General features: G+C 32.8%; 1 protein-coding gene and 1 long non-coding RNA gene across 2 annotated transcripts; one reads left to right on the top strand and one right to left on the bottom strand.

Annotated features, from left to right (window-relative positions):
• Window positions 1-3404: 3404 nt before the first annotated feature.
• LOC143607958 (uncharacterized) lies at window positions 3405-8237 on the bottom strand. Its single transcript, XM_077083202.1, has 14 exons — window positions 7921-8237; window positions 7524-7826; window positions 7282-7456; window positions 7090-7173; window positions 6766-7007; window positions 6473-6689; window positions 5521-5600; window positions 5332-5416; window positions 5103-5234; window positions 4923-5036; window positions 4776-4823; window positions 4588-4672; window positions 3715-3771; window positions 3405-3460 (listed from the first exon to the last, which is right to left on the bottom strand). Exons 2-14 carry the CDS (start codon window positions 7742-7744, stop codon window positions 3432-3434), a joined length of 1569 nt encoding a protein of 522 aa, XP_076939317.1. The 5' UTR covers window positions 7745-7826; window positions 7921-8237; the 3' UTR covers window positions 3405-3431.
• A 3703-nt stretch (window positions 8238-11940) lies between these two features.
• LOC143607959 (uncharacterized) lies at window positions 11941-15504 on the top strand. The gene is made up of 4 exons (XR_013149100.1): window positions 11941-12666; window positions 12787-12864; window positions 13857-14016; window positions 14960-15504. It is a non-coding gene; the product is annotated as an uncharacterized LOC143607959 (long non-coding RNA).
• Window positions 15505-16397: the final 893 nt, after the last annotated feature.

Here is a 16397-nt window from a genome sequence, read left to right as displayed (position 1 = left end):
TTTAGTTTTACTTAATAAATCATTTCTTGTGTAAGTTTGTTTTGATGTTTATTTAACTAGGTTGAATGATTTATCAAGTTAATTTGTTTGATTATTATATTTTTTATGAAGTATTTGTTTTTAGTCTATTATTAGGAGCTATGAAAATATTTTTAACAGAAAATATCAATCTATCAAAAGTACATATAATAGTAGGCTTTTAAGTTTGAAATCTCTTGACTTCCCGTAATAGTAACAAAATTTCTTTAAATTTTTTTTCATTTAAGTAACTCAATTTTTTTTTTCATAAAACATAATTATACTAAATCCTTTTTAAAAATCCTTCCGTTTAAAGAAACGAACTGAAACCAACTACACCAACATTTATTTTCTTCGAGCTATTCGCCCGTTGACTAACTTGTTTAAAAACCGAACCACAATACTTAACAGTTATATTTGAAACATTACTTTATAATAAATCATTTTAGTCTATAAAAGTTAATTTATATTTTGCTTTGTCATTTAGTGAATACCCCGAATTCGAACATGACTTTAAATCCTAAGTTGCTCTAGTTTTCCTTTTCGTTCGTCACATTGAAATTCTAGTTTATGCATTCATAATATAGGATAGTTCGTGTGTTCACCGAACCAATCATTCAAACCTCGCTTAAGTCCAGTTTAATACCACTTACAGATTCATGTGAGCAAACCATACCCCTCTTTACCTTTTAATGTTTTCGGGTGCATCATGTACTTGCAATCAATCATATTTTATCACAACCAAAATGTGCAATTCATACATTGTTACGTGTTGTATTCTTTATTTTTTTATGTATTTAATCAATTAATCAATCTAGTGTGTATCATTAACTTAACAAGTCATCAGTGTCGATGATAGATCTATTGTTTCACACCGTATATAATGGACCGGTTTTAGCATTTGGGCGATCAAAACCGACTTTTAGCATAATATTCGGGTTGTGGAATCAAGTCAATGTGGTTTGATCACACATGCTATTCAATCTTACTTGCTTAGAATTTCATTAAACATGTTGAATTGTGTTTTCATTATAAATATATACATTCATAAACACTACGGTTGCTCAACAACTATTTATATAGTTAACATATTATTTTATACATGATGCAGGTACGCAAAGCTTGATGATGTACTTCAAATTAAAACCTAGAACAGTTTTGGACCTAGGATAAGTAATTAATGGACTAAATTATATTGTTTTGTTTATGTTTTCATTTGAGACAATGTGTTTGTGTGGCATGAAATAAATCTATTGAATAAATTATTATAACTTTTAATGGTATCATGAACAGTGTCTTTATGTTTTCATTTGAGACAATGTGTTCGGTAGCGTCCGTAAAAATTATGTCCGGTAACTTCCGTCTAGTAACATCCATTCGTCCGTTAACGTGTAGTGTTTTGTAATTAACATGTTTTATTTATTTGTTTTTCTACCAAATTACGCTAGTATATAAACCAAGCGAAAAAAATTCAAAAAGTGAAATAACCCATACTATGTTAAGTGTTAAATATTTTTGGATATAATGTGTTGCAATTCCGAATTTGTAAGTGAACTTGTGTGGATTTATGATTATTCTTTTTGAATTAATATGTAATCGTTTATGTTTGTTTGTTCGTTAGAGTCGTTTATGTTTGTTTGTTCGTTAGAGTTAATTAGTATCCGTTAGGGTTCGTTTGTCCATGAGTGTCTGTGTTAGTTTGTCCATTAGTGTATGTTAGCGTCCGTTTACAATACTAGCGAACGGATACAAATGGACACGGACAAACTCAATTTCTTAATGAATGGACACGGACAAACTCAATTTCTTAATGAATGGACACGGACACGAATTTTTGTTTGGTAGGGTGTTCGTGAACCTTCCGTTTGCCCGACAAAAGTTTAATGGACGAACATGGACAAGGTCTGGTCCTCAGTTCGGTCTGCTTACAGCCCTAAGTTCTGCTATCCGTGTATGTAATGATCACTTGGTACAAGTAACCGCAAAAGGCATCAAATTATGAAAAAATATATGAACTTTTTACTGAAATTCAACAAATAAAACATGTAATGATTACCTGCATTATTCGATACAAGACAGAATACGTCATTTTAGAGGTAGTATGATTTTTATTTGATTTTGAACTCTAAGGGACCTTGACATCTTAAAGCATCATAATATGCCAATCATATACGTGTATTAGGTTTTGTCATTGCAACCACTAGACTTTTGATTGAATAAAAAACTTACTCGTGACTGTTAAAAGGGTTGTGCTTGGTATCATACCGAAAATCCCTAAATGTGAATATCGGTATTGAAAAAATTCAATACGGTGTCGGAAAAATGCTAGTTCGGTATTGGTACTGAAGGCAAAAATTCGGATGAATACTAGTACCGTATCGAACCCGAAACCTCAAAAAGTTGGTATCGACGGTACCCGGTATCATTTGCTCATCCGTAGTTCAAATAATAATGTTGTTCTGTTTAACCCGACTCATTTTTATCCGACCCATATTTTGCTCCCATAACCAGAATTCTTTTCATCCAAATTGAATATTTCGCGTAGAACCATCTTTGATCTAGATGTTTTCCATCTAGAACCACCCTTTGATTTTAATGCATATAATTTAAGGAGAGTAGAAACATGGTAGAAAAGAGTGTAGAAATGTTGGTGTAAAAAGTTTGATTAAAACTGGTAATACTTATATTGGTAAAATTAATCTTATTTTAATTTTGTATTATTTTTTAAATGGCACACATCAACGGTCATGTGACCGTTCTGTAATGTATCCATTCGATTCGGTAAAACTAGCCGAGCACTTTTGCCAATTAACTTACCAAAACCATTTGTGCCGGTGTGGTGGTGTACCCAAATAGCCCAATGAAGCCGAAACCACTATCCAAAGCCCCCCCCCCCCCCCCCTTCCCACGGGAACCCTAACACTTTATGCATCACATGTTCTATGAATAACACAAAATAAATCATGACATTTACGCAAGAGTTTTCTTTCGATTATAATCTGATCATCCATAAACTTCATCATAGAAGGGTCAGTTAGAAGAACTCAAAACCCAGGGCACAAAGCCAAGTTGACACCGTCACATTAACAGATTGATGTGAATTTTACACAGCAATATAAATAATAATATACTTATATATGTACAAAATTACATTTATTTTAGAAAGAAAAAAAGAAAGATGTGCAATTTAAACCAATGGAAATTTACAGTTGACTAGCAATTTAACTGTGGTCAATCAAGTTACAATCTTTACACGCTTTCTTTAGGCTCAAGAAAAACAAGAAAAATGATCTTCCAATATTTGCAAATATAAAGTCAACGGCCTCTAGATTTAATTTTGATACCAATCAAAAGAAAATTAACCTCACAAAAAATTATGTAATCGTGTGCAAAATGCAATTCCAAAAGTGCTCTTACGACGATTCGGGGCCCGGCTCTTCCTCTGTAAATAAAGTATAACTAACAATATTAGCAATAATGATATTGACTTCACCAAATAAATAGTTCATTTTAGCAAGAATGGTTCATTTTGGTTCTATTTAGTGACCAAACTGGTTCATCCATTCCGGTCATGCCCGAACAATGATTGTGCCACATTGACCGGTCTGATTTGGTTAAGCCAGTTTTGGGGTTCGTAAGTTGGAAATATACTCCTATATATTAAGAAGAAAATAAAGAATGGAAACAGTAGTCTACCAAACAGTGACTTGATTGTTGGTCTCTTTGGTTTGGTTTTCTTCTTTTTCAGTTCAGCTGCAACCATGAACAAACAAATACAGGATTAGTCACCAGGATTTGATTTGGCAAGAAAAAGCGATTAAATAAAGGATTGCCATAAACTTAGAAAGATGATCAAATAGCAATATTACTTGGAAATGTAGGTTGGAGTTCAAAGCCTAAATTACCTAATTGCTATTTTCATAATTTCAAAATCATTGCTGGTATGGGTCATTAAAGGGTGTTTCAGATAGTTAATGATACACTATAACACTTAAAAAACTGTTTTGATATCATATACTTCATCCATCTATAACACTTAAAAAACTATTTCAACAATTTCACTTTTTGAACATCTTATACTTCCCTTTGTCAATCTTTGAGTTAAAACCATCAATTTGCATAATTTTTCTCAGAGAAAATGTAATTTTTTACAAATGATTTGTGTAACTATGATCAAAAAACTATACTACAATAATTACCTAATTTTTTGAACAAAACAATTTTACATGGTTCCATGCATCAGATACACTTCAGGCAACTTTCAACCTTTTCTTTTTAAGCAAACGTATTTTATTTAGAAGTTTGATCCGTTACGAACAAATCATAACCGAATAGAAACATTCATAAGTAAAATAGATTTAAAGTGCAACCTTTAATGGCATTGAATACTGGAATAATAATACTAATAATAATAAAAATAATAATAATAGTAATAATAATGGCATGTAAAAACTAGATTCTAATCTATATGATAGTTATAATACAAGTGTGTGTGTGTGTGTGTGTGTGTGTGTGTGCGCACGCACGTGTGCATGCGAGAGAGAAAGAGAGGGAGAGATAGAGTTATACTCATTCCAGGGACTTGATAATCATTAACAATCTCAAAGTTCTTGTATGTGTAGCCAACAAAGTTAATATCCTTGGACGAAAGCATCTACAAATTAACACCACAAATTAGCATAAACAAAAGACAGCAAATCATTTGAAGGTAAAAACAACCAAGATAATATTTGTAGAGTTTAGAACAGAAAATTTACCCTTCTCCATGGTCCGGATCTTGATGAACTCTTGGTTTGGTGTTCTGACTGAAATATTGAAAAAGGACCATAAAAGACAAAGTACAGTAAACTAAATGCCATGCCTGCAAACAAATTAGATGGAAAGAAACAATAAAGCAAATATACCTCTTCAAATTTTTCAAAATTTTGAGTATCCAATTCATCATTTACTTCGGGAATAAATGCAGCTTCCATTTGATATATTCTTTCCCAATCAATACCATTAAACCAAGGATGAGCCTAACACATAATAAAAATATCAAGGTCATGTAATCTGAAATTTTATAAACTTAGAATAAGACGCACCTTTATTTCATCTGCGCCTTTTGAACCAAGTCTGTGGTTGACATTACAAAGCAGTTTGCTGATAAGATCTTTTGCTCCTTGAGAAAGTTGTGCTTCTTGTGGAAACTTCAAATGTGATTTCCAATGTACTATCTACCAAATGTAACAAAACCATAAGATTATATTTGTATGTTTGTCGGAGAACATGATTTAACTTCATGATATTACTGTAATTCAAACGAGTGATTACCTTCCTACAGGTTGACATCGGGTCATCAGAGTAGAAAGGTGGATATCCAACAAGCATTTCATACATGATAGCACCAAGTGACCACCTGAAGAAGAAGAATAACAATCACATGATCATTTTAAACAAACCAACCGGTTCTTAAAACATAACCTAATCGATTTACATGAAAACTAGTGATAAATTACTAACCAGTCACATTCCAATGAATAGCCCTTCTTTAACAGAACCTCTGGAGCAATATAATCAGGAGTGCCAACAGTTGAATAAGCCTGCAATGCCCCCAATAAATAATTTAAAATCAGAAATAAGAAACTATTTACCAATTATAATACTTACAAGTAGGGGTACCCGAATAACAAACATGACTCGAAGCAAACCGAGACCCGAATAACCCGACTCGAATAAACACTTAACCCGAACCCGAGAATAAACATCGGGGTTGGTAATTGGGTTAAAATATCCAAAATCGGGTTGACCCGAACAACCCGAATAACTCAAATACTTGGTTCTAATGTTTTATAACCCTAGGTAACCAAATGTCTCATGCTCTCAAACTCTTGGCGGCTGCATGTGTACACATTAATATTTTAGTTGAGGCATGTTCTCTTCATTCAATTCACAATTTAATTTTTCAAAATCCTAAAATCTCTATTGCTTTTAAGTATTACTCGGTGGTTCTTTTCATTTCAAAATCCACAGCCACACATCACATAGTATTATACAAAGTAGTGAAGCACTCCTATCGTAACTACACTCAACTTGGTTCATTCAAATCTATTTCAAAGTATCACTTTAAATCTTTTTGTTTAATCTAGTATGATCAATGATGCCTACTACTGTAATTTTTAATAAGTTCCCATAATTCTTATCAAATTTTATGTTTCAAACATTTTATTTCAATTATAGTTAAATATGGTTGTATATTGAAATTGACTTGATTATGTTTTATGAAGGTTTGAATTATGGTTTTATTATGATCCTGTTAAGGGTGAATATTTTTTTAGACCCGAATTAACCCGACCCATTCTACCTGAAACCCGAACAACCTGACCTTATTTCGGTTCTTGGGTCAATTTGCTTTGAGCTCAAGCCCGAACAACCCGAAACCCGAATAAATAACCCGAAGAACACCCCTACTTACAAGTGTCCTCCTGTTTTTCTGCCAATGCTGCAACTGTTCTTGTTGTGTGCGTTTTGGGGCAGCAGAATTCCCCTTGCCTGTTGAATTAGAGACGCTATCCACTGTGGTGAAATCTGTCTCTTCCAGTGTGCTGCAATCCAACGGTTTACATAACCCAAAATCTGATAATCTCAAATGCCCGTATCTATCAAGTAGCAAATTATCAGGCTTGATGTCCCTGTTACAATCCAATATAGCTAAATAAGTCAGATATATTATTACATGATTAAATAAGTGCATTAATTATAGCATACCTATGCACATAATTATGTTTGTGGATAGATTCAATTGCTAAAACTGTTTCAGCAACATAAAATCTGGCTTCATCGTCGGTCAATGTATCTTTTCTCATAAGTAATGTCATCATATCTCCACCGGGTAGATATTCCATTATGAGATATAGATATTCGTTATCTTGGAAAGAACAATAAAGCTTAACAATGCAATTGCTGTCCACCTCAGCAAGAAGATTTCTTTCAGCTTTCACATGCTCAACCTAAAACATATTTTATATATGTTAAACTTGTATTAAGATTAAATTAAGCAAAATTATCATTTCATGTTACAAAATCACATACTTGGCCTCTACGTAACATTTCTGATTTCTTAAGCTTTTTCATGGCGTATACGGTACCTGTCGTCTTCTCCCTGCAGATTCTGACCTACAACATACGATATCCGTTAAATTATTACAATCTTATATGCATAAGACATGTATGTTATTTAACTCCGGTTATAAAACCGGGAAGATAATAAAGATAAACCATTACCTCACCAAACGCTCCCTTTCCGATCATCGTGAGCAGCTCAAAATCATCAACTCCCATTTTATGCCTTTGTAGGCGCATATATTCAGTCTCCTTCTTCTCTAAAAACCTAAGCAAGTTATTCTGATCTTCCTCCGACACGTCACCATCAGCCAATTTCTTCTCAAGTAATATCCGCCTTTAGAAAAAAAAAATCCACAAATTACTATTTCGCATTCACGCAAATATTAAAAATACAACATTACCGTTCCCGCCTCTCTTGCAAATTCTTCATCTGTTCCTTGTAATGATTCTCAATATACTTCTTAGCCGCAGCAACCTTCTGCTTCGTTATATTCGACACCTCCTCATCCGTCACGGGGCTACTCGAATCCTCACCGTCCGCCATCGACTCCCTCTTTTTGGTATTCGACCTCAACCGATCCCTAGGTTGAAACTTATGCAGCCAACTCCTTGCTGAATCCATCAATTTCCCTCAGCCTAAGGAATTCATGGCCAACCACATATATTTCCCCTAGAAACCCTAACACAATTTCATTAACAGAGTTCTGCAATAACAGATTAACAATCAAACAATAATTGAACACAATTTACATAATGTCTATAATTATTATTAATTATTAAAACTAAAGTTGAACTTACATTGACGGAATTGAATTAAACGGAGGAATTAGGAAATGATCGGTGCGTGAATTCAAAGGCAAAAGTAGTATTATTATTATTACATCGATGGATTAGAGAATGTGAATTAGGTGTGTGTAAATGGGAATTAGTGGATGTAATGAACGTATGGTATAGATACCTGCTAATACGCCATTTACGTGGTTGGTTGAACTCGTTTAGAATGAATATTATTATTTGGTCGCTATTTATACCTCACGGTAGTGTTGTCTTGGTCAATTGGTTTACCTTTTTGTTTGTTTTTTCACCTGGCTTTGGCTTGCGTGGAAGAGCCCCGTTAATGAACCAATGATGGAGGATTTTTTTTATCGGGATATTTCTTTATTGTTTTTGGGATCGGTATCCGGAAGTACTAGTTTGGGTTGAAATCGGTTCAATTTAGTCAACGAAAGTTAAAATCGGTCTATGATCGGATTTGGTTCGGATTGAAACCGGTTTCTTGACCAGGTTACAATCGGTTTCGGTTCAAGTTTTGACCAGTTTTGGTCGGCTTCAGTTCAGTTAACCGGTTTTGGTGAAGAAAATTACAAATCGGTTTCAATCAATTCCAAACCGAATTTTACATAATCGATTACAAACCGGTTCGGTTTCGGTTTGATTTTCGGATTGGTTCGGTTAACCGGTTTATTTGCCCACCTCTACTTTGGATACTTTCGATACCGATACTAATATCCATTGTTGACAATTTTTGAGATCGGTATCAAGCTTATCCCTTGAGGTATGCGAAAGCCTAAGCGTCCAACTGTCTAACCCCGTTAGTTTATTTCGTCAAAAAAATGGATATACAAGTTCATGTTATAAATGGATCAACGCAATAATAACGTAGTTCAGTAGTTGACAACATGTCTAACAGGTTTTAGCATGCATAACCCATATGGTATGCGTAACCTAATTTAGTAATCATATTAGATTGATTACATGCCGGACTGCATGTCGATATGACATGTCTGAGACTTTATAAATTTACATATTTTTTATTTCTAATGTTTAAATCCATTTGTATCTACTTACAATTAAGTTTTGCGAAGTATTTAAAGTGTTGTGTTCAAAAAGTGTTTTAAGTCATATCAATAATTGTTTTAACGTGTCATGTCATCTTATTTAACTTGTTAAACGGCGTTGTGTCATTCACTCATTCGTGTGGTTGAACTTATTAAATTCAGTTATGTTGAATGTAACGTGTTATCTCATGTAACACGTTCATTAAACATGTATTTTTTTAGTGTTTAAGTTCGCAAACACGTTTGTTAAGCTTGTAAGGTATTAAATGTGTTGCGCAAAAGAGGGACGGTAGACACACCACCACACGTATACGTTAAAATTCTGAACAACGTGTGTTTTTATTATTGAATTTAAGTTATCATATTGATCAAAATTTTGTTTGACAAAATAATACATATGTTAGCCGGTTTTTGTCATTTACACTTCCATTCAAAAGATTTCAAACAACTATATTTTATCCATTAGTAATTTAAACAAACAAAACAAAGAGAAGTATTCATTCATCAACACTTATATGTTATTCTGTATATACAATTATATATACCAAATAGCACAAAGAATTGTATAGCTTATGCCGTGGCTAACGTCTAACGAAATAAAAGAGACATGTCTAATATGTATCAATCTCTTTTAAGTAAGATTATTGGGGTTGTTGCCAATGATTAAATTGAAAATTAAATTAAATCGACGTAATCTGGTTTAAAGTTACAATAATTACTTACCGGTAAAGGTGTGTGTCTTTCATCAATGTTGGGTTCAGGCCTCGTTTGAGACTTGAAGTAGGTTTAGGTTGTAGTTGAGTAAGAGTAGTCGAGTAGATCATGTCGGTTAAAAAAATCTATTTTTTAAAGGTCATGTTCTATATACTAATCATTTTTGGAAGTTATGAAAAAATACAACTAAATATCTCAACTTTGATAACATTGCCTAATTATTCTTTGATCAAAATAACTAATAACTTTAATTTATATACCGTGAGCAATTTGTAAAACTGAAATTAAAAAGAAAATGACTGGTTTGTCTCTTTTCTTATGAGAGAAAAGGTATTAAATCAAAATCTATAATTAAAATATTGGGGCCTTGGTACTGAATGACTTTTCTAAGAAGATTTTTCATGAAAATTAATTTTAGTTTGATATGCATTTCAATAAAATAAATAGTTTGTTGTTGATTACATTATACATGTATTAAAAACTTGATAATATTCCCTGCTTTTGAAATGATATCATATTATATTACGAGGCATTAATATAATTTTTTCATGGCCTGGCCGGCACAAGCACGTCTTAACGACGTGGAGGTGCTGCAATTTGTTGGTGCGTGCCATATTTTGTTTTAACAAAAAAATTATTTATTATACTATATTTATATTACTAGGATATTGCTCGTGTTACACACAGGTGAAAAAAATTTCAAACGTTATATATATATATGTAGATTTCATAACAATTATTTACCTTGTTTTCTGTAAAACCACGCTATATATATGGCCCGACCCGATATCACTCAAAAACCGTTTCTCTCTTTGGTTTGGTATTGCTCGTCACAATGATTGTTTGGTTGTTAACTGTTATAGGAGGATACGTGGGAACTTCATATGGGATTGGAACTAGGTGTGGCCCCCTCATAGCAACGAGGAAAAAAAACGAACTTCAAGTGTCTCACACAATTCTCGGTAATGTCACCATTACAACTAAAGAAGATGGGTAGCAATGGAGTGCCGATCCGGATGGCTCGCTCATGGTCCGCTCGACCCGTAAATTGATGGAAAATCAATTCAAGGTTAACAATACTTATTTGTACGAGTGGACCAACTGACTACCAAAAAAGGTAAATGTTTTTTGTTGGAAAAATTTATTAAAACGAATTGCTACAATGCCCAATCTTATAAGAAGGAATACCCAAGTCAGTTCAACAATCTGTCCTTTCTGTTTGGATTACCAAGAAACCATGGAGCATTTGTTAATTACGTGCTCCTCGACGCATAAGATTTGGCAAGGAATTGCTAAGTGGTGTAAACTATCGGATGCCATGATTAAGATCAAGTCGTAGTCCAATAAGAAAAAGTAATTCAAGCTATCTTTCCGATAACATGCTGAAGTATTTGGAAAATGAAGAATTATAAAATCTTCAATGAAGTTAACAAGAACGCATGCAAAGTAGTAGTGGAAGTCAAAAAGTCAACTTTCTTTTAGGTCATTGGGTGGTGCCAAGGTTAAAAAAATTGGTATTGATTGGGGGAAATGGTACAGCTTTGATGTACTAGAATTATAGTTTGTTATTTAATTATCCCTTGTATTTATTTGTTGGTAATTAGTCTTTGCTACTTGTCTTGTTTTATATAATATCGTCTTAAAAAAAAAGCTTTATTTGCATGTGTACACATTTAATATAATATATTAAGAGTTTCATATGGCATTTTCTACTCTTTTTTTCATATCTACTCGTTTAAATTTATCTATATCTATATTTGCTAAGGCTCACTCTATCTGTAAGAGACTTAATAAAATTCTTTCTTTTTGGCAAACAATGAGATTGTTTCAATTTGCAAGCTTCATAAGATGAAATAATTAAATACCCTTGGTATGAAATATGCACTGGATTACTATATAAACATGTTTGTTGAACTAACAACTTGATTTCTGTCTATGTGACCTGCATTTCATTCAAAGAATTCAATTTCTATAATTGGTGAAACTTTGAGAAAGGTTATGTCAATTACAAAACCAAGTCATTTAAACAAGATAACTTCAACGTAATATTGAAGGATATCTCTAATTTAGCAATTGATATAATTGGTCTTGGTGTTTTCAATTATGACAAAATAAAATGCCTGTGCTTTAAGTATGAACAAAGGTACATGAAACAGCTTACTCTTTTGTCATTTTGGATAGGAGTTAATATAAAAATATATATATTTAATATATATTAAATAAAAATTAGATAAGTAATAGGCTTGTTTAGGCTCGAGCTCGGGCTCCTTTTTAAAACAAGCTTATTTTTTAGCTTGAGCTCATATAAGCTCGACTCGATTTGAATTTTTAACGAGTCCATCGCGAGTAGCTCACGAACGGATCCGCTTGATTACACCCCTAGGTTCATTTTAGGCTTTAATATTGATTTATAATAGGCTTGTTTAGGCTCGAGCTCGAGCCGTTTTTTAAAACAAGCTTATTTTTTAGCTTGAGCTCATTTAAGTTCGACTCGATTTGAGTTTTTAACAAGTCAATCTCGAGTATCTCACGAACGGCTCGGCTTGTTTACACCCTTAGGTTTATTTTAGGCTTTAATATAGATTTATGAATACTATTTTCAGATTTTCGAAGAAGCTAAGAAGTTCTGCTTTCAAATTGGTGTCAAAGTTGTTGCTTATGGTGGTGAACAATTTATAATCTGCCTATATATCAAAACTCTGTTTATGTGTATGCTTATCATGACTGTGGGTATCTTATTCGGATTATGGTGATGTAGTTGAAAGTGTTGGAAAGGGGGTGCATTCGTATGTTGGGTATGGGATTTGTGCCTGTTAGGAAGATTCAGGAGCGTTTGGATATGCCTCATCCTTTTCTTGTCCTAGACAAACACCATTGTTCAGTGCAAATTTTCCCATCCAAGAAGGTGAGCTTATCATATGACAATCTTCATTAATGTCAAAGAAAGATTCATATTTCTGGATCCATTCATTACACGAGGAGCGATCCTGAGGTTAGTCATCAATGTGCTTATTTTCTTTATTATTATTATTATTATTATTATTATTATTCTTTCTATTCGGTATATTGCAATCAAGAACTAATTTCGGTGAATTTTTTTTTCATGTTTTAGATGTGGCAAGATTTTATTTCAATGGGAAAAGGAGGGTTGGATGTGATTCCGAATTATGTTCAGTCGCAACCTGGTCAAGTAAGTGCATGTTTGTAACAAAACACATGTTATAGAATCAAAATTTTATTGGTCAGACCGGTTTTGAAAAGAGTTGTACTTTTTTGCATATATGTTACGTTATTTGAGAAGTAAAAAAATGATATAACTATAATGTTTTAAAGATAATAAACGAGCCATGTTTATTTTTAAACTGTGCATATTTGTAACAAAATACTAAGTCTTGAGAAAACAAAAATGTGAGATTTTGTATAGAAATATTTTTTTAATCCATTTCCAACCACCATAGTTCAAATAGAGGATGTTCATACATACTCAATCGGACCAGTTATGTAAAAGATATTGATGGTTTTTTTTCCTGGATCCTTTCATTACACGAGGAGCAATCCTGAGGTAAATTATTATTATCAATGTGCTTATTATTATTATTATTATTATTATTATTATTATTATTATTATTATCATACTATTCAGGGGTAGAAGTCATTTTACTTACTCCTAATTAATTTGTTATCTTTGTTGTTAAACATCTAAACAAGTCAGTGTTTTGTTATTATTTTTTGGATATTATCTTGTTCTCTAAAATCTCCTTTTATCTTTGTAGGGACTGATTGTTGTCTTCATACACGGAGCAGCTTCTGTTTGCTTTGCAGGTTTATTTTATGTTTACAAATTTAATAAATAATTAGTACGAGTTTTATGTCATTATAAGCTAAATACAAAATTTTTTTGTACGGGTTTAAGAGTATAAGTTCTTAAAAGGGTATACGTTCTTTTTTATATTTGTAAAACTGCCATATACTATGAATCTTGCAAAACATGTTTGACTTATTATTTAAGGCTCCTTTTAATTCAAGAATGACGTTTTACATGTATTTGACATATATTCAAGAATATGTCCAATATATATTGCTTAACTAAACTGAAAGCAGTTGTATTTTAAGTTTTTGACATATTAGTTACCATGTATGGCTAAATGAAGGGAATAATGTGAAATATGGTGATTGGTGCAGGCTTTTTAGACAAAATGCAACATGATTCTTGATGGATGATGTTTACTGAAGGGGCCCTCTAGCTTGAGGGCTAGATATTAATTCTAAAGTTGTCAGCTTGTGTGTAGAAGACTTGGATTACACATTCCGGTTCAAGGAATTGAATGAAAATCTTAACAAGGTATTTACATTTCTAGAAATGGCAAATTGGGTGGGTTGGACGGTCAAAACGGGTGGTATTTATAATTGGCTCGCAACAAAATTATCCAAATGTGTATTGCTTTCAATCAAAAAATTATTTTTTTTAATATGCTGATTTAGCCATCTTAATTATCCATGTTCGACCCGTTTAAACAGTCGTCTAGCCAAAGGCGAAGCCGATAACTAACATGTGGCGATGACCTTTTTATTTCACTGCTTATGTGACATGCTTGTAACTTACTTTATGGTCCAATTTTTTAAAAGCTGCTATTTATGATCCATTTTATTGATCTCACTAAATCATCTGCAAAGTAACCTACTTTCTACAAGGAATAATTTCAGTATTTTTATTGTATTTGAATTACTCCCTCCGTCCGATTTTAAGTGTCTTAGTTTGATTTTTCAAGTCTTTCTTGTTTAACTTTGATCGGCAATATTTTGTTTGTGTTATATAATACTTGATGTAAAATATATGAATGGATTGAGTTTTAAATGTATTTTTACATTGATATAATTTTCATCAAGTATTATATGACACGAACAAAAATATTTACGGTCAAAGTTGCAAAAGAAAGACTTGAAAAGTCAAAATAGGACACTTATAATGGGACGGAGGGAGTATAATTTTGTTATAAAAGTCACAATAAAAATGAGAATATTTTATCATTTGTTGAAACGTATGAGATTTTGAAGTTATATATATTATTTAAACAATTACTTTGCAAATTTCGATTAAGGGGGAAGGATGTAATAATGAAAATGTGGATACCATATAACCACATATGGATTTATATCACCGATAGTTAATTATCACCAATAATACATTAAATTTCATGAGATCAAAGTGCTACTAGGTGATTTTGAAGTCATTTGACATAAGTACATTTTATTTCATATGTGATAAATTTGATCTCTTGATTCAGGCAGAGAACTTTGTGATAAACACCGAAGCTGCGAAGATTATTCTGAGGGAAACAGAAGCATGGGGAGATAGAAAATGGAGGTTAAGTCCTTGAATACAAGGATTTAATTGCTATCCGTGTGGTCAAATATTGAGATGTGTGTGATTTGCTACACCTTGAGTCATTTAAAGTCAAACAATCAGCTTGTCGATACTGTAGCACTTTAGATTCCTATAACTAACCGTATTGGGGTCATGTTTCACACCGTCGCGGTTGGTTCTGTTCGCGAGCTTAGAAGACAATTTTTTGTTTCTGTTACATGTGTGTGCAAAAGCTTGTACAATTTTTTTTGTTTTATTAATTTCTTTCCATATATTATCAATGCAAAATATGTCTTTATGATAAAGATATTATTAGTCAAATTATGCATTTATTTGCAATTGTGATTGATTAACGTTTTATTAAAATTACATATTTCGTCATTCATAGATTTTAGATTTCTTTCCACATACACAATTTGAATGCATATATAATGAAACCGTTCATACTTACTAAATCATAAATGGATGACGTAGGTCCCACTAATGGATGGAGTTAACAAACCAGCATGCTCATATGCACCATTCAAAACTACTACATCCAGTTGCGACACCAACCAAGTATTTATAAATTATCCGGTTCTTGAATTGACCGAACAACAAATACGACATCGCTAACACTCTTATACGACCCCGTGGTGTCCCGCCGCAACGTACGGGCACGGTATAGGCAACTCTTCACCTTCCATGTTTCTCTCTCGTAAGACGCCGTAACATTTATGAGGGCTTCACTTCGGGCGACTTCAACAATTCTGTTTCCGGCGACTTCAATTCTCTCCGACGACTTCATTCATTGCTATTATCAATCTTCAACCGTTACAATCCATCCTTAAATGAATGAATTAAAATTGACGAATATGTCTCACTACCCTTGAGTTCGTGTTTAAATCAGCCCATAACCCTAGCCTCTTCCATACAGGCGACTTTTGGTACGTTTTTCGTAACTGTTGGATGTTTATCTTCAATCGATTTCATCTACTGGTGTGATTTAAGTTATTAATTAGGGTAAAATTATTCAGTTTTATGTTTGTTCTTAAAGTATCTTGTAAGCCAATAATTCATTGTTGTTGATAGGGATAAGGTTGCTCTCAAAGGGTTAGCCAAGTAAATTACTGAAATCATTGTCATTGGTTTGGATATGCTACATGAATAATTGGAAATGTTGTTTTTTTTGGTTTGGTTTGGTTTGGTTTGGTTTGGGTTTACATCTTTATTCATTGTGCCAGAGGATCTTGCATTATCACATGAGAAACTAACAAATGATATTTGATGAGAACAGGTAGCCAACTAGAACGGAAAGAGTGAAAGACCATGATGTGCAATTAGTTGATTTTGTTGAAAGCGAGTTCTTGGAATCTTGG

This window comes from Bidens hawaiensis, unplaced genomic scaffold, assembly GCF_021521415.1.
Source record: "Bidens hawaiensis isolate Kalapana, Puna unplaced genomic scaffold, B.hawaiensis_p1.1 tig00091284_1, whole genome shotgun sequence".
Taxonomy (NCBI): domain Eukaryota; kingdom Viridiplantae; phylum Streptophyta; class Magnoliopsida; order Asterales; family Asteraceae; genus Bidens; species Bidens hawaiensis.
This window is presented reverse-complemented; position numbering and strand designations above follow the sequence as displayed.